This window comes from Strix uralensis, chromosome 3 (assembly GCF_047716275.1).
Source record: "Strix uralensis isolate ZFMK-TIS-50842 chromosome 3, bStrUra1, whole genome shotgun sequence".
NCBI classification, from domain to species: domain Eukaryota; kingdom Metazoa; phylum Chordata; class Aves; order Strigiformes; family Strigidae; genus Strix; species Strix uralensis.
Window position 1 is genome coordinate 55,996,355 of NC_133974.1, and position 22,311 is coordinate 56,018,665.

General features: G+C 39.6%; 1 protein-coding gene across 1 annotated transcript in view; it reads right to left on the reverse strand.

Annotated features, from left to right (window-relative positions):
* ROS1 (ROS proto-oncogene 1, receptor tyrosine kinase) overlaps nt 1-22,311 on the reverse strand; it is a 77,264-nt gene that overhangs the window by 13,357 nt on the left and 41,596 nt on the right. The window contains exons 30-42 of the mRNA XM_074862355.1: nt 19,541-19,773; nt 16,729-16,905; nt 15,528-15,702; nt 14,928-15,045; nt 12,641-12,828; nt 11,909-12,001; nt 11,067-11,202; nt 10,490-10,652; nt 10,149-10,213; nt 7,304-7,433; nt 5,606-5,703; nt 4,764-4,967; nt 3,506-3,640 (exon numbers count right to left, since the gene is read on the reverse strand). Of these exons, the coding sequence (XP_074718456.1) occupies nt 3,506-3,640; nt 4,764-4,967; nt 5,606-5,703; nt 7,304-7,433; nt 10,149-10,213; nt 10,490-10,652; nt 11,067-11,202; nt 11,909-12,001; nt 12,641-12,828; nt 14,928-15,045; nt 15,528-15,702; nt 16,729-16,905; nt 19,541-19,773 (1,915 nt within the window). The remainder of the gene's footprint in view (nt 1-3,505; nt 3,641-4,763; nt 4,968-5,605; nt 5,704-7,303; nt 7,434-10,148; nt 10,214-10,489; nt 10,653-11,066; nt 11,203-11,908; nt 12,002-12,640; nt 12,829-14,927; nt 15,046-15,527; nt 15,703-16,728; nt 16,906-19,540; nt 19,774-22,311) is intronic.

Genomic DNA, 22,311 nt, shown 5'->3' on the forward strand with positions numbered 1-22,311 from the left:
GGGATATCTTTCACTAGATCAGGTTGCTCAAAGCCCCATCCGGCCTGGCCTTCCAGGGATGGGGCATCCACAACCTCTCTGGGCAACTTGTTCCAGCGTCTCACCATCCTCATTGTAAAAAATTTCTTCCTCTTTTCATTTATGAAACAAGAACATGACAAATATGGCTTCTGAATATTTTTATATTCCTAAAAACAATCTCTGTCTGTCTAAATAACTAATTTTTTATTGGACAATCTGCTTTATAAAGCTGTTCAGTTTTGTTATTGAGTGGGGATATCATTACTGCCAAAACATTCAGAACTGGAATGTTCTCCTTTTAACTATATTCTATATTCTTATTTCCTAAATCAAATTACTTGTTGGTTGGCTTAAAATATTAATACCAGAAGAATTGATATTGTTCACAAAGTATTTAATTCGGAGAGGTTTTACGTTTCTAATGACAAAAACTTTCATGCTGTCTCAGAATGTATCTGCAAATTTTGCATGGACAGCTATCTGTGACATGATATTTAGCTTTCAAGGCATGTTGTGACATCTAAACTTTTAAGTCACATGGCATAAACTTTCACTAGCCCAGAAATGCATTAGCATGAGACCAGTCAAGAGGGTGAAAGCCAGGTTAATATGCCAAGATGTACATGAATGACAGCTTGAGCACATTCCTATATTTTGGGGGGAGCCAAACATGGGCTATCAAATAGTGCATCACTTCAGTACAAGGAAGACACTCAGAGGATTCCCCTAGTTTATGGGGAAAGCCTTTCAAGAAGAAATGAAAAATAACAGATCCAAACACAACATCAGCTAAAGGTTTATGTTAGATTTAAGAACTAGACTATACACCTAGATGTACACCTACAGACCTATGCTTCAAAACTATGTCTTATCTGTGTGGGACAACTGACAACCATATGTCCAATAGAGCTGCATACACGGGGCAAATAAGAATTCTAGAGTCTGGAAAACCAAATAACTAATATTTAGTATCTAACATAGGAGGCTGAAAGTGAACAATTCCTGAAATGCACTTTATGCACAGAAGCTACAGGACATTACTAATTTTCTCTCACATGAGATGGAAAATATAATTGATGTGGGGATTTTCTTAGAAAAGGATAAAATTTGCTGGGATGAAGAAGAGCCCCTGCTTTCATCTGATACATTCTGAGCAAGCCCTTCTTTTCTTCCACACTCCAAATCCCTTCAGGGGGCATTCCCAGAGCCAAATAGCAAAAGCTCTTAGTTACCAAACTAAAGTTTCTTCATCAAACTGTTGTATAACTTTGCGTGGGAGTGAGCATTTGGTGAAACTGCATCTTCAAGTCAGCAAGTGTCAAGTGGCACCGCACTTGTACAAATTCTCCTGACTAATCCACAGCCTTTGAGGATCTATGTTAAATTAGCTAACTTCAGTCTAAACCTTGGCATGCTCTTGCATGCAAGCATCACATTCAGGTGGATGTGCCAGATGTGGATTTCTGACTGCAAAAGTAGTGCCATTCATACATCTAATTCATATTTCAATAAATGTGGCTCATTTATAGATCTCCAAGCCTCTTTTCCAATTCATTACCAAGTTTAACTTATCCACACTTCTTTGGGGGAAAACAGATGATTACTCCCTGGAGTAATATCTTGTGGAGGCAAGGGGGAGAATTTCTCACCCCTGATGAAAAAGAACCCAACCCCACTTCCTTAGTGCTTTTACACCCCAAGGTTTCTGTATCAGCCCTACTTGTCCTTGCAGTGTAAGCCTACCACAAATTCCTAAACACTTCTCAGCTGAAGTAGTTTGCCCTTTGAACTCTCTTCCTATCAGTGATGGTTTGTTTTGTCAAATGACAATGAGCAAGCCAAAGCACTGAGGAGACAATTACTGACTGCTGATGCCCTGATGCAGGTTCAAAACCACGAGGAAGGAAGCAGGAATGTCAAGAATTCCAGCATGCCATTAATGATATAGCAAAGTAGCAAAAAGCTATTTATGCTACTGACAGAAGCTGCATGCAGGTGCTGAGTGTTCACCAAATGAGATAAAAGATGGTGCAAGACTCTAAGAGCTTATTCAGTCCCTTGGCTTTCAAAAGCTGTGTTACTGCTATTAGGCCCTGATCCTACAAGTTACAACAGGCAGACCAATGTTTAAGCCCTACATGCTATGCTAAATTTAAGATCTGGGACCTTAAAAATTACTTCAAGCAAAGTTTTCTTCATTCTTCTGAAGATCTGGTCACTTGTTTTAAAGGCAATTTATGAGCCTTTGTTTGATCTTGAATATCAAATTAGCACATGGATATACATTACCTCCTATGCTTTTTTATTCACAAGACAGCTGTCAGGAATTTTTTGAGGAAACCTTTTTCAGCAGAAAATATTGAAAATTAAATTGCTTTGGGTTTTCATTTGTTCTGTGACTTCCAGTTTTCACTCTATTCTTAAAACAAAATCCTAATCCCTTCAGTTTTTCAGTTCCTCCAAGTGCTAAAGCTTACCATTTTTTTATTGCTAATATGGTGTTTCAGCTATACCTACATAATGATAAATAATCACCCTCTCTGAATCTCAGAGCATGGTAACTGATGTGAGACCTATCACAGAGATCTGGGCTTGCCAATCACAGAATTACTCTCAAGACATTTCCTCAGCCTCAGGAGTAAGAATTGTGCACTGTAAGTAGCCTGTCCTTCCATTTGCAGGGCCGGCTCTCAAGTGCATTGCTATGACTGCTTATGCAGAGCGGGTGATATAGGAATTGAGACATGAAATTAGGCAACTCTGAGTGATCATTGGGCTCAAGTTCAACTTCCTCCTTTATATATCTCTGCCCAGTATGGGTTTGATCCACTACTACATGTATTCTTTTTATTCTTTCAATTGCAATAAATTTGCAATTAAATCTGAAATTTGTGCTCAAGAGACAAATGGAAATTGAAAGCTTTGTTTATCCAGCTCAGCTAAAGACTAACCAGAAGTGCAGACCCCTTTTGCTGTACTGCTTCAGCTTTTCTTATTGGCTTTTGTAAGAGTTATATCTGCAAAGAGGGCACGGTTTATTTTCCACACATGTTATAACATTAGCCTAGTTCCTGCAGCTACCATTGAGAAAGTCAGTTATATCTGCTATCACAGGCATATGGTGTACAGGGACTGCTAAATTCTTTTTTAAAGCCATCTTAACTTTTAAGGCACTCTCAGCCTGTTATCACGTTACTACCAGATTCATGCCCAAGACTGACTCTATATAGTCTCTGAAATCCTGTTTAAGAGACCAATACCCACCATTCAGCTTCAATACTCAAGTTCTTACTCACAGGCCACACTACTGGATGAATTAGTAGTGCGCTGGCAGCTAAAAGTGCTACCTGTTTTATCTGAAAAAAAAAATGGAGGATGTTGAACTCTGCATGGGCATAGTAACATTCAAAATTATGGCCACCTGGCAATAAGCCTCTTGCTTCTCATAAATATTGTCAACAACATTTAAAGAACATTAACTTACAGGTCATCAGGACAATTGTTTGGAGATTCCAGCCTTCCTCCTGATCGTACATGGTGTAAAACTTCTGTATTGGAGAAACCTGGGTATGGTTGTTGACCCAAAGTTAATGTTTCCCACACTATGACTCCAAAAGCCCTAAGAAACAACAACAAAAAATTTTAATTACCATAGTCATCATGAACAATCTCCCTATCAACAGCTAAAATGTCTCTAACCTAAGAATAAGACTCAGAAAAACTAGGAGTAAAAAGTTTTAATTTTTTATGAAACAATTCATATGTCCTTAAACCAGCCTCTGGAATAGCTAAAAGAAATGTGTAGAAAAGACACGCTTTTGCAGACTCGCTGAGATACAGTTTAGAAGACACTGAGTGCCACAGCTTCCCTGGGCAACACTCTCTGATTGAGCATGTCCTCACTTAAACAAGTGTTTAGAAATCTCTAGAGGTGTCCTTGGAAATGGAGAGAGACAAGTTCTCCTAAGCACCACTCAGAAAGCAATCAGCACCTCATTTGGTTTGGCACTGAGCACTAAATTACTTGCTTAGAAAAATGTAAGAGTGGCAGTCAAATGGATGGACTGTGGGCTGAGGATTTGGACAAGATTGGTGAGCTATAGCCCACCATGAATACCTATGGCTACAGAAATCTAAACTTATGTGAATCTCAGGTTTAATGGATCTGGTCTGGTTTGGTTTTTTCCATGTCTCCTGACATGGGCCTCTGTTGCTTCACCGTAAACTCAAACCCACCCAAAGACACACTTTAAGCAAACCTCCATAGCAAAGTACTGTGACCTTCCACTGATGATGCTGATAAATTTGGGCTTCAAAATAAAGAAGTCACCAGAAGAGGGTGATATGGTAAAGGGAAAGTATTTGGTTTTAGGAATTAAATGCCAATTAACTTAATGGAAAACAAAATGGAACAGTATGCAAGCAGTCAATTCACTTACCAGTCAAGCAAAAACCACATTGTGGGCCTAGTACAAAATTATTTGATTGAGTGACACTAGTTCTTTCCAGACAGAATCCAAAGCTAGAGCTCAAAGCATTAAGAAATATATCCATGCAGGTACTGTCATGGTGCCAAACTGTTCATTAGCTCATTAAAATATCGCTTAGGAGGAAATCAGTCTTAGCCTAAAAATTATTAGAGATGGCAGATGCAACTTTATCATTCCCCCTGTAAACCAATATTTTCTTGCTGTGGGATTTAGTATGATCATTCCCACAGCTGTGTGGCTGCTATAACTCACCAGACATCAGAGCGATTTGTAAAGATGCCATCAATGAGGCTTTCAGGAGCCATCCATCTGACAGGGAGTAGGCCTTCTCCTCTTTTCCTGTAATAATCATTTTTATAGATATCTCTGGCAAGTCCAAAATCACCAATCTTTACTACCCGGGAGGAGCTCTCATATTCCTTCTCAGACACAAGGCAGTTGCGAGCAGCCAGGTCCCTGATTTGTAAGGCAAAAACAAGAGGATGGCATCAGCATTGCAGAATAACTCAGGTCAGAAGGGGCCTCTGGACGTCATCTGGTTCAGCCCTCTCTTTAGAGCAGTGCCAACCTCGAGGTTGGATTAAGTGGCTTAGGGCCTCATTCAGTTAAGTTTTGCATATCTTCAAGACTGGACATAACACAGCCTCCCCGGACAACCTGTTCCAGTGATTGATCCTGCACAATGTGAATAATATTCTCTAATTTCCCTTGTTGTAACTTGTGCCTGTTGCTTCTCATTTTTTCCCTGTACAGTTCTGAGAAGAGTCTGGCTCTATGTCCTCTATAGCTACCCATTAGGTAGATGAAGACAGTAAATGGATCTCCTTACCTGCCCCCTTCTCTTTGTTGCACAGGATATGATTCTTGCCTAGGGTGCAACGAGTCCTGGATTCAGGTCTTAGAGCAGACAGACCACCATTTTGTGAGAGAATTGTAGGTGATTTCAGCAGAAAAACATAACATTAAATTTTACTCCAGTGCTCTCAACTTCCCTGTTACATTGTGACATCTTTCTAGGCATTTTTTCCCTGGTAAGATAATCAGTCCCAATATTGTGGGTAAACCTTGGAAGAATAAGGAAATAAGTTCTGTACCTGTGTATAAAATGCATTTTCTCTAAATAGACACAGCCTTTGCAAATATCCATACATATATCCAAGAGGTCAGTCATTGTCAGTAAGGGACTCTGGAGCTACAAGAAACAAAGACAGAAGTTAGACACGTCTTCCAGCTTTACAAACTCAGAATGACAACCTCCCTATGTAAAGATGTTATTGCTTCCTCATTTGAAATGTGTAGGATTTTTCCAAAACATGCAAAGCACGGGTGCAAAACCTCTGTATGTCAATAGAGCAAATGCTAATTACCAGCAGGGTAAACTGCCAAATCACTGCACTGCAAGGCAGGTGAACATATCCTGTTCTTTGATTTGGGGCTAAGAATATCTTGGGACTTTCAGAGTTGTTTCTTCACTATAGTGGAAGAAATGGGACCCTGAGAATTTCCTCCCACTATCAGATCAGGTTTGCTTGCTGCTCTGTTAATCAGTTTAATATATTATTCTAGTAGAATACTTGTATATACATTTCAACAGAACTCAATACTGAGTGTGGATTTGATCTGATCATGTAAATGAACTAGACAATTGCTATAATGCTATAAAATTTCAGTGTTGAGCGCTTTTGTCCTACAATCCTACCATCCATATTCTTAATCTGCATGCTAACTATGGTGTGGCAGGTGCACCCGCCCAATGCAAATAGGGCTTCTTGGCTGCTGAAGTGTAGCAGCTCCTGATGGCCTTTGCTCTCGGGGCTTCACGGTAGTTGGGGCCTTTGGCCAATGGGAGCCGCCATTGACTACAGGTCAGATTCAGCCTGGGTATCAATGGAGTCCCCTGGGGGAGCCATTTTGAGCTTGTCCCCTGGAGCAGCACGCTGGGGTCGAGGACTCTCCCCTTGGGTCAGGACGCTGCCCAAGGAAACTCCTCGAGGTGCCTTGGGTCGGGACGCTGCCCTGAGCAGGTCCTCGAGGTTGAGAGTCCTCACTTGTCAGGTGAGCGATAGAGTGTTTTGGGTTGTGTTAAACACTAGGGAGTGGGGCTTTGTTCTGCATTTTGTCATTAAATCCTACTGAGTTCTTTGTTCTGCATTTCGGGTTGTCATTAAACCCTAGGAAGTTCTGTTCTCCTCTCACAGACATTCAAACCTGTAGTTTGCGAACAACTAGTTAATTGTGTTAATTATAAATTTTTAATTTTTGGTGGTTGCTTGTTTATTTGAGAGCCTCTGTAACATATGGAAAAAATTACTTAAAGACAATTATTCTTTATTCTTTTCTCCTCTTGCCTTCTAAAGAATATGAGGATACAGGCACAGGGACAGTATCTTCTTATATGCCTGGACTATGCCTAGCACACTAAGGATACTGCTGCTATTCAAAGACAAAAAAAGTCCTTTGAGGCCTAATAGACCAGATACATGACCACCATTTTTTGTGATCACTTTTCAAAGGACTGTTCACTGTATTCATAGAGAGAAACTCAGCAGACATCTCATGACTGAAAACACAATTTTGGTCAGTGATTTAATGATATTCAAACTTCTTCATAGCAACTCTAAATGCAAGGTCAGCACTCAACACTGAGGTCCCAGGGCATTAAGGAAAAGCCAGGTCAGACCTTGCAGATACAGAAACAGATGAACATCAGCATGGTCTTTGAGAAAGGGAAAAATAGAGAAACTATGGGCAGTTACAGGTTAAAAATATAAGCTTCATGGTCTTTACGTTACCTTTTGCTTTCTGGCTCCTCGTAAGTAGCTAAGTAGGTCTCCTCCTTCCATCAGCTCCAGTATAAGGTACTGAGGTTCATTTAACAGACACACGCCAAGTAACTTCAGAATGTGGGGGTGATCAAATTTACTAAAGAGAAGGAAACGACTGTAAGATTACATATGACAAATCCAGCTAGTTGACAGCTGATAAAGTACATATAACTGCAAGCAATGAATGAACAGTTTGGCCTTTACAATCCTGCCTCTACCAACAACGTGATTTAGTAACTCACAGTGCCTGGATTTGCTCAGTCATGGGGACAGTTCAGGGACATCCTTTTAAAACACAGGCTTACACTGCACTTTGATGGGCCCTCTGATGCCTGCATGTGTATTAAAAGCACACTTCATCATATTTCCAGGAAGCAAAGAAAATTAGCCAAATGGCAATCCCATCTAGGAATAACAAGAATTGCCACCTGTACATTAAAGCTATCTATAGTATTTTAATAGAGTGCTTTTACTAATATACTCACAGTAGAACTGCTGATTCAGAGAAATGCACAGGAAAAGGTAAAAGCACAAGGTGCAAAATATTATTTTCACAATTCAGAGGAGAACTGTTACTCACAGTATATTTTCAAAAGAAACAAAACATGCATGAGGAATACTTGCAGATACACTAGTAATTGCCTGTGTCTGTCCAAAAGGACTGGGAGTAAAAAAGAGCAATCAGCACTCTCAGATCTAGCACTTTTCAAAGAATGAAGAATATTTGTTGCCTTTGTCAATGCCTGTGTTTTTACAATCACGTTTCTTGTATTAGAAAATGGTTTTCCCTCAGCACTGCTGTGTGAAAGGACTTGCACCAGCAGTCAGAGAAACTTGACTCTATTGGGCGAACCGGTAGTGTCCAAAATGCTGTCAAATGCACCAGTGTAAACAAACAAATAAAAGAGAGGGACATTTTCCTTCCAACCTCTTTCAATTCACATAATCTTAGGTGTGGGCAAAGACTCTAGCAAAAAGTGTGATTTTGAATTTGACAGTTCCCCCCCTCTGGCCCTAGCACATACCTCTCATTCAGACAGACTTTAGCACTCTCAAGAACAAAAAGAGGGGAAGGAGCACCTGGCACTTTCCTTACAGCTCACGCAGCCCTTTCTCCACCGAACTGTCATTCCTTACTTCCCAAGTGATGGGATACACCCAAGAATTTGCTCCACATATATATATATACACAAATGACTCACCAATAACCAATATCAAATGACTTTTTGAATTACAGACAATTCCATTTCCCCATTGCTGCATAGCAATAATAGAAGAAACAAATAGTCCTCGCTTAACTGGGACAGTACACATAACAGTATGATCCAAATTTTAATGAACATCCAAAAAGGCAAGCAAAATAAAAGTTGCATTTAAATATCTAACATTAAAGTTTGTAAATAATCAGGTCCACTTACTTTCCCTTTCTGCCCTTGGTTTCATTTATGAGACCTTACAGGTGAACATCAAGAAAAATCATTAAGCCCTCCACGAGGGAAATAAATCATTCTTTTTTCACATTAAAAAAAAGAAAGATTTAAAGCATATAAAACATACTAATTTTTTTATTATTGTTTAATGACTACTGGGAGTATATAACATTTAATCTTTTCTGTTATCTTCATTTCTATGTCTCATTGTATTGGTGTACATAAGGGCCCACATCAGTGTTTATATTTAATGTAAAAATTTACAATTATATACTTTTCCAGGATTTCTGGTTTTGGATTTTTAGCTGCAACAAGAAAGCAGAATTGAGGAAACTTCAGAGACTTTAATTATGGATACATATAATTTCCATACTACACAGAAAAGAGAGCTTAACGGGGTTTATGACTGCTAGGTAGACTGAAGCTAAATTGTAGGAAGTTTACACACAACACTTGCTCTTCATCATAAATTTAATTAATTTAATTAAATTGATTAATTTAATTAATTAAACTTTGTCAACACTTTAATGACATGGTTCCATTTTGGTTTTCACAAGCCTCTTACCTCATTCAATGTACAGTATGTAGAAAAAGTTAGGCAAAAAATGTAAGATATTTTCTTAAAAATATGTAAACACAAAAATAATGTTGTGAAAACCAATTTTAAATTTAATAACACTAGGTTTTCTGTACAGGATATAAAATCCTTCATTTTCCAAAAGATTCTTCTGATTCTGCACTCATGAAATACAAGTCAGAGAAGTGCAGAAGTGCATCTGAAAATTAACCACACTCTCAGTCTTATATTACCAGCTTAAAACTTCAGCTGAACTTCTATTTGTTTCTGTGGAGGCTCTGGAAAACCAGATTTCTAGCTGACACACAGACCTTTCCTGGTGAAATTCTCATACTGGTGACACATGTATTATTTTTCTAAGTCTGCCTCAATAGTAGAGGTATGTGGCAGCCTCTAGTGGTAAGTATGCACAATTTTAAAAACCAATTTCCACAGTAAGCTGAAACTTCAAGGCATCAGCTGGTTTTGATATGATTATTTTGGTAAAATGGGAATATTGCCCAGTTGCCTTTAGCAACCAACTTAGTTTTAAGGGAGCAAAGATACATCAGTCTAAACCCCAATAAATCCATGATATGAGCATACTGAACTTGCAGTCTGTATCTTAAATTTTGCTGATCAGTTTTATAACTTTATTTTCATAAGATTCATCCGTAATATTTTAATTTTTTAGCAGAAACAGAACACCCCAAAAATGCCACAGTAATTCGTTTAGAGGAAAGCATTGCTTTCATTCCTCTTGAAGGCCACCACTCTCACATGATATTGGCTTCTGAAGGCTACTCAGTGGCAAAATTCTCCCTACCTCATTAAGTGTGCCTCCTTCAAGAATTCACTCTTCTCATGGTCTGTTGCACCCTTCTTCAAAGTCTACTCAACAGAAAGCAAAAGTATAATAACACTTAGGTCACCACTACCATTATCACATAGCGCTTAAGTAAAGCAATCAGACATAGACATGGCCATAGATGCACATTATTTTCCAGCAATCATTACAAGGATATGGGCTCAGCTTTAAGTTACTTGCAAGAAATACTACAAGAAAATACCCAAATCTGTCAACACCTGTTTCTGTAGTATAACCTCTGAGCCAAATCTCTCTGCCCATCCCATTCTGTTGCCAGAGAAATACACAGCTGTGATTACCTTGACTGCTACTTTGGATTCTCCACTTCCATCTGCCAGGATATCTGCTGCAGTCCCTTCATACACCTCTCCAAATGCTCCACTTCCTAACAATTTATGTAAGTTCAGTTTGTCCCGAGGGAAAGCTGGCAATGATTCGATCTCTGCTTGAGAAGGAAGAGCACTACAAAACAGCAATACTAGTCACTTCTTCACACCTAAGAATGTTTGAAATGTTATTAAAATTCTTCCTCAAATGAATCTGGCACAATTTGTCTCATCAGGTACATTTAAGGGTAGCTCAGGTGAAGCCTGGATGTCTTGAAAGCTAATGGAAAACACCAGGTCTTCTTTCCTCGTGCACTTGGTTTCTTACCAATGTGAGTGTGCAGGGTGGGCTAGGAGCAATCCAGGACAGGGTGCATGCCAGATAGCCAACATGGCAGGGCATACTACAGAGCAGACCTGCCCTGCAGTGCAGATGCAGCCCTTAACTCCACCTTGAGGTATCAGTGATGAGTGCGGTGGTGACAATCAGTCCAGGGAAGCCCTCTTTTAGATGTTTTTGTCCTGAAAATACATTTTCTCAAGGACATACCTTACAGCGTAACAGGCGTTGGCTAGTCCCACTGTCTCAACCATCCCCCTGAGTTGAGCTAATTCTTTATCTTCCTTGATAAACACTACCTGTCCAGGCAAGGCCTTATTTCTGGATTTCCATCTTTGGTGCCATACTGGAACAGAAAAACAGACCATCAGATATTTCACTCTGAGAGTGTCCCAGCATGTAAGCAGGCTGAAAGGCTACAGGTTTTTTTGTTATTCTGTTCAATATGGCCCCCCAGCAGCTCACATAAGCAAGATATTTCCATCTGGCCACCATCTTTTTCCCACAAAACACAGACAATTGCTCCTTGAACTGAAAAATCAGTCAAGCATCCACTTCTGTATGTGGCAAGACCCAAGCCCAAATGGCTGCTGCTGTATCCCAGGGACAGGATGAGGTGTGAGAGGGCAGGACCATCACATGTGGACATCTACATCTCAGGGTAACCTCTACATCCTTTCTTCAGGGACAAAGCTTAAGAGAAAAAAAATGGGACCCTTTGGTGCACAAATGCAGTACCCAACTTGAGACTTATAAGGTACAAGTACTTATAAAGATACACAGGAACATCAGAGTTCCTTCAGCATTCCTGTGCTCTCCCTGCAGGGAATCAACAGCAAGAAATGCCTGAGAATGGAGTGAATTGATATCCTGTTCTTGATACTGAAAGCATAACCAGCCATTCTGAGGGCCTCAAAGGATGAGAATATAAATTCCTGCCTGGGGATTGCTCAGTATTTCCCTAAACCCGAAGGCCAATCATCTCCTATCATCTGAACTAACTTTTACTGAGGCCTGGCAAAGCAAGGATACGCAAAATCTCAGACACATACCAAAACCAAATAGCATGACCACAGTCAAGCCCAGAACAACAGTTCCAATCACAGCAACAATGGCAATGATGGTGTCTGGAGAGATCATAGTATCTGTTAAATAAAGGAGGAATATTGGTTAATGACTGTGTATACTAATGATATCAATCCTATGGAGCTGAGCAAACCTGAGAGAACCCTTGAGCTGCCTACTGTGTAAATGTCTTCCTCTGCACAAAGCTCTCTTGTAGGCTGTATGTAGATGTCTACATTTGGTCAGACTAATCCTCCTCCCCCAGCTCTGGGTCATTGCTCTGGTGATGACCTACTGCATACATGGGAAGAGAAAATGCTGAATGGTTTGACCACTCAAGGTGGGATTTCCAAAAACACCCACAGAGTGTAGGTCTAACATTCTGGATGAAGGCAAGAAGTAATCCTCACATCCTTACCCATTTTAAGAGCTTGCCTTTATTTCAAGAATCATGCATGATGGAGAGTGCAGGGTCACAGAGACAAACTGGTATAAATCAGCAGAAACAAATTTCAGGCCCATTGTTCCATGCAAAAGAGTCTGGATGAGCACTAGCAGCTGGGGTTACCATATCAATGTCACCATTCATTACCTCTTAGACACATTACTTTACCTGTGCAGCAACATCATTATTAAAATAGCAGGTCTCTCTTCATAGATTGGTATGATTATTCTGAATAAAAAAATTGATTAACAGAGTAAGAAAGTCCAGGACATACCTTCGCCCAAAATTATATCCTTGCTTGTGTCACTGTATTCACCAAGTCCCAGCACATTTGCAGCTGCTACTCTGAACTGGAAAGTTCCTTCTAAGTTCTTAGCCTTCCATATGCAAATACTGTCACAGGAGCCATTGTAAACCACCTCCCACAAGGACTTCACTTTGCTGGTGTTGTCAGACCGCTTCCTGCAATGGGCACAGCAAAATAACAGTTATGTCATTAATGCAGTGAGAGCAGTTTACTGCTTTGCCCCCAGTTCTTCGCTTCAGTTCCATGGCCTTCACAACATCTCTCTGCCTGTATGAAAGCTCAGTCTGGTCATGGGGTTTTGGCTACGGAGCACAAAATTGTACCGTGCCATTTCAGCAGTGCTAGGAATCACACATCTTTAGCTTGGCATTGGAAATGAAATGCTAGAACGTTTTAGACATAAAAAGCCCCAGCACTCTTTCACCTGTTTCAGTGTACATCTCACAGCCAAGATTTCAAAACCTTCTTATTTAGCTTTCAGAAAAAAATAAACATTTATTTTTGTGTCTTGTTAGAGGTTTTCGCTTTCCTGAGCCCAGAGTAATTCAGTGGCTCTTGTGCATCAGGTTTCACAAGCTAAACAGGAAGCAAGTCATTGGCAGTGAAGACTCAATTCTTTAGCTAGCCAGTTTCCCATAGTATCTGCTGACTGCTGGGTATATTTGTTCCTTTCCCCATTGGACTGAGATTGATTGCTCACAATAAATTCAGAGCTGATTATTCACCAACCAAAAGAAGACCATGTATTTAAACTTGAAAGGCCATATATGAAATATCATTTCATGTCACACAAGACTAATATTTCATGTGAAATGACCTTCATGAGCACGTCAATCATTCTCCCAACATGCTTTAATCAGAAAAAAGGTCAAACACTTCTAAACCAGAAAGACTGGGCAAAACTCTATGTTCAAGTCCTTGGTGTGTACATGTCCCTACCAGAGTTGTATGAAAACCAGGGGTTGTTTCAAAAGGCTATGCAAATATTTCCTAGAATGTTATGCAACTGACCTAACATTTTTCTATCATCTGGTGCAGAAGGATCATGAGGCTCAAAGTGAAATTCAGTCAAAAACATCAGCATGTGCAGATTCAAACTGCAGGAGAAAAGCTTATTTCATTTAAAAACAAAACAAAACCAAACCAAACCAACAAAAAAAATCCCCCAAAACCTTAGAGATGTATTATGATTCCAGAGATGAATAAGAAGCTGGAGCCTGGAGAACACAGCAGCTAACACACAGCCCTGACACAGGCCAAGGGACTGTCCTTTCTTTACCCATCCACAGCAAGCCAGGTACAAACTGGCTGTTGGCATATCAAAATTATTGTGGTCTCATAGCATGCAGGTCAGTGCTGCTGTACACTCACAGACCTCTATGGAGGAAGCTTACAGCACCAGGAAAATATGTCTGGGTGAAAACTTATACAGGTAAAGTATGCTCAGCTCCATAGCGCTGTCAGTCCTTAGCTTTCCTAAGCACAGAGTTAACTGAGCAAAAAGAAATAATAGCTGAGTTTAAAAAATTGCTTTCCTCCATCAGTTCTGGTTTCAAACAATGTCATAGAAATAAGTCAGAAGATGGACTCTCCTCATTTTTAGAAAAGGCATTAATCAAACCTTGCACTGACTGCCTTGAACAGACTCCTCCAGAGTCATGGTTTTCAAAGTCACTACAAACAGCAGTATATTCTAACCTGTCCATTTAGCCCTTCCAATGCCAGTGCAGGAATAGGTGTGAATTGGCACTCTATAGATGCCTAATGAGTGTGACATGTATAGTCCAGGCAATCTGTATTTGGTGACAGAGCACTTTAAAAATTATCTAGTCATCCCATGTCAGTGGGAATACCTTATGATTTTTTTCTGGCAACTTTGTAACGTCTTTTCATGAGTCCTTGAACACCAAGACATTTCTATAAATATTTTAGCCAAAAATACATACTACATGCTTGAAATTTGTGATTTGAAAATATCTCCAAATCTTCTTCTAATTCACCAACACATATCCAAATATATCCCTGTATTTCAGGGTTGATCTGGAAGTGTTTTTAGTATATATTTCCTTCTAAGTTTTCTAGGAATTTCTAGAAATTATGGCTATTAGTTTACCCAAGAAAGACATCCCATGAGAAGGACATTTGCATCATAGATATTTCACTCTTCCCATCAGAGCCAAACTAAAAGCCCCTGAACATCCAGATTTGTTCTGGGCTGCTCTCTATGGGAAGAGTGCCTGCATGCATAGCTTACCTGCTTTCTAAGATGTAGTAGGTCAGGTTGCTTCCATTGTCATCAGCCTTTTCCCACCGTACAGAGTTTTTAGTGTCCTCTGCTCTTTTTGGAACTCCTGGCTTACTGGGAACACCAGCTTAGGCCAAATGGGGGAAGAAACAGAACTCTTAAAATGTATTTTTAGCAAAACAAAGAGCTAACGGGCACAGAGAAAAATTTAGATGTGCACACGGGTGTTTAGACATACAAAAGAATGGAGGATCTACATCAGTAATTCCCATGGAGAATGAATCTTTGGCCTTCTCTTTGCAATGGACAAATTTCAAAATTTTCATTCACATGCAGCCTTTTACGAGTAGTTATGAGTCCACATGCATATATAGGCATTTCATTTCAGTTTCCTCACTCTTTTCCTCTGCTCCACTTGGAAGTGAACTTCATTTCTTTCTCCCTACTACTTTTGCAGATATGATATTGTGTTACTTATTTTTCAAACACACACAACTATTGGCTCTTAGTATAAGAAAATTGCCTGTTAAATTTTACAAAATACTGTGTTTGAATATTCATGTCCTGAAAAGAGTCTTAAAATCTTGTTAACCTACATTAAGTGCTTACCTGTAGTTTTAAAGCTTGTTGAAGAAGAAGTGCTTTTCACTCCTGTAACATAAACTACTGTTACTCTTACAAAGTAGCTGGTTGAAGGAAGAGTTCCTGTCAGATTGCATGTGTAAACGAGATCTGCTGTGCACGTAGTACTTGCAGGAGAAAACCAGTCACTTTTTGTTTGCCACTAGAAAAGAAAAATATCATTGTAGTCAACTTTCTTGCTTTGCTGAAAGTGTGTCACAGTTCTACTCCTGGGTAGATTAACTACTTTGCCATCTTTGATATCATAGGGGAGAGATTACACACATGCTGCTTCAATTACAGGACTTTGTCCTCTCAGAGACCAAGGACTCAAAACTTAGCTTTTTTTCTTTGTTTTCAGGAGGCCTACAAGTCTTGGCAGCCACAAAGGACAACAGATTAAGTGACCCCTTTGCATAGACAAAAGGAGCCTTCCCCTTGCTTATCTCTGTGCAGCTTGTATTTCTGGATCACCATAACGTGCCCGTGAGTTCAGCTTGGATCATGTAATTGAAAGGAGACGATTTAGTGGAATTGTGCTATGACATTTGTTTTAGAGCAGAGAAATGTTTGATGTAGGCCTGATGAATCTGATTATCTATATTAAGGAATCTACATGATCCAGTTTAGCACATGACATTTTCTGTGTCTAGTGGTCCAGACATTAAAGTCTGAAGCTTCCATCCATGCTGCTGTCACTGTAACATTTACTTCTGCAGTCTGCACTACTGGACCTGTTTTTCTCTCCATCATTTTCTCCTAACCTCTATCACAAGAAAATAAAATTCAGATACTAGGTTGTAGCTGATATTTAGTGATGAAAACCCTTTTCTTCTCTTCCTTGTGGAGAGCAGACATAAGATTTGTAGCTACAAGCCAGGTTGGGGGAGGACAGTGAGGAAAAAGGGAGGGGACTCTACTGAAACAGGAGAGCAGGGAGGAATTCTGGTGGGGTCATCCAGGATGTCCTTTGGCACTATGGAGTACTAAATGCTACAGCTGCACTCCTCCTTGTTCCTGGCAAACACTGCCTCTATCCTGCCTCTTCTGAGCCACTAAGACTGACGTCACCATGCCCAAATTATCCACTGAGACTCTTTATATACATCCTGCCACCCTGTCCTGCTCACCAGAAAAGCGTGGGTTAAATTTGCTCTGATCTGGAAAAAAACTTAAGGGGCATTTTTACCTTACACAGCTCAAACCAGAAGCTGGTTTCATTGATGTGCTGAGGAGCTCTCCATTCTAGCTGGAAGCTGGTATTTCTGGGAACTATGTTGACAGGTGCATGTGGAGTCTCAAAAGTTTTTGCAATAACAGGGACACTTGCAGAAAACCAGTTCTCATTGGGATGAAAAACAAGAACCTAGTAAGGAAACAGATAAACTGTACAGTACCAGACCAGTTGGAAAGGTGGCTTTAGCAGCTCCAAGTGTTTGGAAGACTAGCTGTTTTATAGATATAAGTGTAGGAAGATTTTGAGCCTCACAGCTGCAGCGTTACACATCTTCAGGCTGAAAGTTCATGGCCTAGAGTCCCCTTCCTCAGAGACTCTTCTTAGTTTCTCATTTCATCTTTCTACCAAGATTCTTCTCTTTCTAGACCTTTCTTAAATACCACACACTCTTACACAGGCATGCAGATGTCACATCACATGCTAGGCAGTGTTTTAGAACCACAAAAAAACAAGGTGAGGAGGTGCCTTAGCCCACTGCCTTCCACTAAGCCACAATCAAGTATGACCTCTGTTTGGGTATGCATACTTACATACATTCATACAGGTATATGGGTATGTGGGTATATATGTATTCCCCATTATACCATCCTAATCATTAACAAAAGCACAAAATCAAATTAAGACCAGAACAGATCCCCTCCAGTCATCAGCTGAATGTTGTCCCAGCCCATGCATGAACTGTGAAAGCACCCAGTATTTGTGATGTACCCAGCACACATTCTGCAGACAGCATGTTTACTTAGTTGCTTTTGAAAATCTCACTCTGGTGATAGTCCTGCTGTTCAGATACATCAGTTATTGTTTTCCTTTTAAAAGGAATTTCCTTATTGTTTTCCATCTGTAAATGAAGAAGCAGTGTGTTTTACTCTTACAAATCCACATTGGACATTTTTATTCCTCTGTTATCCTCTCAATGCTTGTATACTAACTGTTTACCATTTTGTCCTAATATAGTTCTAATAATACCTATATATGTTCTAATATAGCCCTAGTAAGACTGTATATGTCCTTAAAATAACTCCAGGTACTGAAGTTACACTAGGTGGTTTATAATTCCCTTTTTGAAGCTAAGTGTGACCTTTTTTTTTGCTAGTTCTATAGGACTTGCTCTCTTCCAAAGTTACAGAAGATAGTTGTGAACATCCACAGACTGTTTTTAACCATCTCCTTATGTAGTTTAAGGCCATTGTATGCTGCTGACTTAAATACATATAACTTACATAAGTAGTCTTTAACCTGATCTTTCCTTCTCCTGATCTGTTGTGTTACCATCAGCTTCATGCAGTTGTGTTAAATATCTAGTCACAGGTCTCCCGTTTCTAAAAACTGAACAAAAAAAGCACTAGATACTGAAACCTAATCTTCTTTTTGTCATCTTCTTCAGCATACTAACAGACCCTTCCTAACTGCCTTTTTAGTCCTTGCTACTTTGAACTCCTTTGGTTCCTCCACCTTCTTGATTTTGTCTTCGTGTTAAGTTACTCTTTTCTGCTCGTTCTTACAGGCAGGTAATACTGACATTACTTTAGGATGGTACTCCCACTGGCCCTGGCTGTTCAAAAATCCTTGCTGCCTGAGTCGGACAACAGGGGTGGCAGTTGGGCTGATGTGTCTTCCCCTCAATTTTCACCATTCATAGCCCAGAATAACTACGCAAGCCACCAAAGCTGTCGTGCGATGTTGACATTGGAGTCCATATGAACTGTAGCAGCTGGTGGATGGATATCTCATTCTGCTGCTTCTGCTAGCTATCCTGAGGCTGGCCTGTTATTATATTTCTTATTTCTATAAATTTCCTGTTTCAATATGGTAGTTGAAAAACCTAGATCTTCCTCTGCCCATGACTTCCCTGGGTAGTGGAAGAAACTACTTCTTCTATTGCACTGACAGCACCGTATTTCAACAAAATCCAAAATCAGAGGGTTTGCAACCACCCTTCAATATACTTGTCTACAGAAATTTTCTTCAAAGACCACTAAACAGCCAAGCCCCTACTTGCATTTTTAAGTCCTCTGTATCTGTTAAAGGGTCAACATTGATGTATTGTTCTTGTTGTGACCTTTGCATGCATATTTTATAATATACTTTTATTTAAAATGTGACTGTTGCAAGACAGAATCAGTCAACTATTAATTCAGTCATCACCTATATTTCTATGGATATACTAGACACCTTTTCGTTTATTGGACTAAGAAATTAATTTTTTTTTTGCTAAATGAAAAGTTAGTTATTAAAGGAAAAGCGGCAATTAGCAAAATGGCTGAGTCTGGTCTTGATATAACATACAGAGGTTTCCCCTTTATGAAAGTTTCAGATATGTTGCTTTCCTGAGAAAAGCCTTTATCTTTTGGCCATGACCCATTTTCACTCACATAGCCCTATTGATTGCACTTCAACTAGTCCTTCACAAGCAGGTCAAAGTTCCAGGCATCCTTCTTTGAGAATAGAGGATAATCATAATTTGACCCTGTCTTAACATGTTACATCAAGTATCAGGGAATAACAGCAGGATTGCAGCAGAAACTCTTCTTTACTCTTGAGATCTGTGATGTGCTCCCCAAATAGAAAAGATCTCAGCTCTAAGGATTTAATATGAACAACCATGAACAACTGTGATGTTTAATTTTCTTTAAGACTAAAGGACTGAGAGAAGTCTGCCAAGTTTTGAACTCATATTTTCAAAACACACATATAGCTTTACAAAATAGCAGTCTAAAGATTTGCAGGCTAGCGAACAAACAGGTAAAACTGCTTGTAATTATACCTTGAATAAATAGTTTGTTCCAGATTGGAGCCCACTAACAGACCAGGCAAGTGTCCCATTTGGAAATTCACTTTTTTGCAATGGTGTCGCTGGGACAGGAGGTAATAAACTGACAGAGATTTGATAGCGGATGGATTCTAGAGGTCCATTTGGCTTCAGAGGTTCACTCCAAGTTATATTGATGGTGGTGTCAGACAAAACCACTGTCTTAATGGAATCAACTGCCTCTGGTACTGAAACAGAAAAATTAATCTTCTTTTAGGTACAGATCTCACTAGAGGTTTGTTTGTTTTATTTTTAGAGAAGTCAAGAAATGTCACTGAGGAAAGAAAAAAGTTTGTAAGCATATGAATATTTACAGGACTGACACTCTACACATGTAAAACTCATATTCTTGTATAGTCAGGCAGATGCAGACAAGTTCAAAATATTTTTAGGGACTTTTTTAGTATCTCCTTGGCTATCCTACCATGCAAGTAGACAGAAAACCCCCAGCCACTGTCCTATACCTCTACTTTAATAATCATATCACTGAATTCCTGATCTCTCTTAGTTTCCTAATCAAGATCTCAGATGTGAGTTTAATATGATGCTTACTTGGATATGCGCTAAAAACAGTAACCATGAACTATTCCAATTGGAAAGTCTTTTCTTGAACAGAAAAGTCTGAAGGAAAAAATCCAAAACTAAGCATTGCTTGCCATCATTTATAATTTTGCTCAGAAATATATGGTCTGGCTGAGTTGTGTAAGCAAGAAACTGGGTTGCTGGTCTGATGTCCATGCCAGTTGGTTACTCACTAATTGTTCTGGAAAAATCAGTTCTTCCTTTGAAGTTTTGAGATCACAGACTTTGAAATGGTATATGGCATGCCCCAACTCTGCATCAGCTCTTTTTTCCTACTGAACTGTCCAGCTAGGCATAAAGTTAGCAAGTCATTACACTATGTTCCAAACATACCATAATGATGGGTACATATGCTGTAATTTATGCCCTAGTAACAAATCTGCAGATTATTTAAATGAAATGTGCAGAAAGTAGACTAGTAAAGAAGACAAATATCTCATTTCACTAGCTAAACATATGTGGAGTAAGAGTGACACTCTGTGGCAAGAGCAATGCATTAATTTTTCTAAGTTGTCTTCCTTTTTTTTTTCCTCTATCTTGCTATTTGTTGGAAAGTACAGATTAATCCAAGGTTCTTTCATTTTGTTACAGAATTGAGATAAAGACAGAGGGAATTTACACAGCTTCAGAGGTGTGAAATAGTGTACACACTTCAAGAGGCTCTAGCAGCATCTGATTACAATTTAAACTAGCAGTTACATTCATGAAATTGAGAACATAAGTGCCAGGACACATATACATTCTGTTTACAACTGGTTGGAAATTTTTCAACAAATTGTGAAAAGCTCTGAATGTTGATACAAATACATATTAAAAATGCTCAGCGTTTGAGGGCTGGTTTGGTTTTCTGTTTTTTTTGTCTAGGACTTTATTTTGATCCCAACGTTTTGTTTTGCATCAACTAGAGAAGCCCCTTCTGAGTTTCATGTTTCATTTTAACTTGAGACTGAAAAATTCCATTTCAGTGGAGCAACCCAGTCTCCCATTTCATATGCTACCTTTATATTTCACCACTGAAAGTGTACATTGCTGCAGGATGGCTCAGTTTATCATACAAAGAAGCAATGGTGTGAATTCTTGCCACATACCAATAGCATTCAATCTCATTGAATCACTATCATACAAATTTTATAATATGGATGTGGATTCACATGCAAAGAATTGAAGCCTACTGATCGTAAACCAGCTTTTCTTATTTTTGCCATAGACTCCTTAGGAATATGCTCATAACATTCAGAGATCCACACAGAATGAGACCCTATTTACTTGATGTTGCAGATGCTAAGAGATCTGACTGTTAAGAGGAAACAGCACAGTTGGAAGAGAACTTCCAAAGTATAGCTTGTCTGGATCCCAAAAGAAGAGTGCAGCGTGTTTGCACCTCTTGTTCCACTTTCATTTGAAAGATGAAAAGAGGTTCATCTTAAACAGACATTTTCTTAAGGGGAATAATGTGACTGCTCCCAAAACAAAAAACGAATGATCTGTGCATAAGAGGAGCCACTGGCAGCTCACAGGTGATGCTGTCCTGTGAACAATGGTGGCAAAAAGAGGGGTTATTTGTTCTGTGAATGAGACTTTAAAGAAATCACAGAGTGCATCCCCAAGAGAAGAAGAAAAGAAATCAGGACCCCTGGCACATAGTTGTTGCCAGCTATTCTGGATAAAATATTTCCTTGGGCACAACTGATCAGTAAGGGAAAGAGACATTCAGACAAGTAAGAAAAACACAGTGGTGGCTGTGCTTATTCAATTCCAGTTGCTTCAGCACCTTCTGAAGCAGTCAAAAGCCAAGCAGAGGTAAAGAGAGAGAAGGGGAAACCTTAGGACTCCTGCTATGGTGCCCTAGCTGTATGTCACAGTAGTATCTGCATAGCTGCACAGACTGCACAGCTGTATACCAGCTACAGCCAGCCCTGCTGTATCTGGGTTAAGTGACCGAATGCCCAAGGACCAGGTGCCTCTCAGTTTCATTCCCTCACCCTCTCTCAGAGAAGAACTGCTCCAACTCTGCAGGACAAAAGCCAGGCAGGAAAACTAGTGAAGGTATGGGCTATAGCATTCCCACATCACTGCGAGTTCAACAGCAAGCATCCCTAGGTACCAGCAACCTGGTCTTTCCTGCAAAACACAAACAGGCTTCC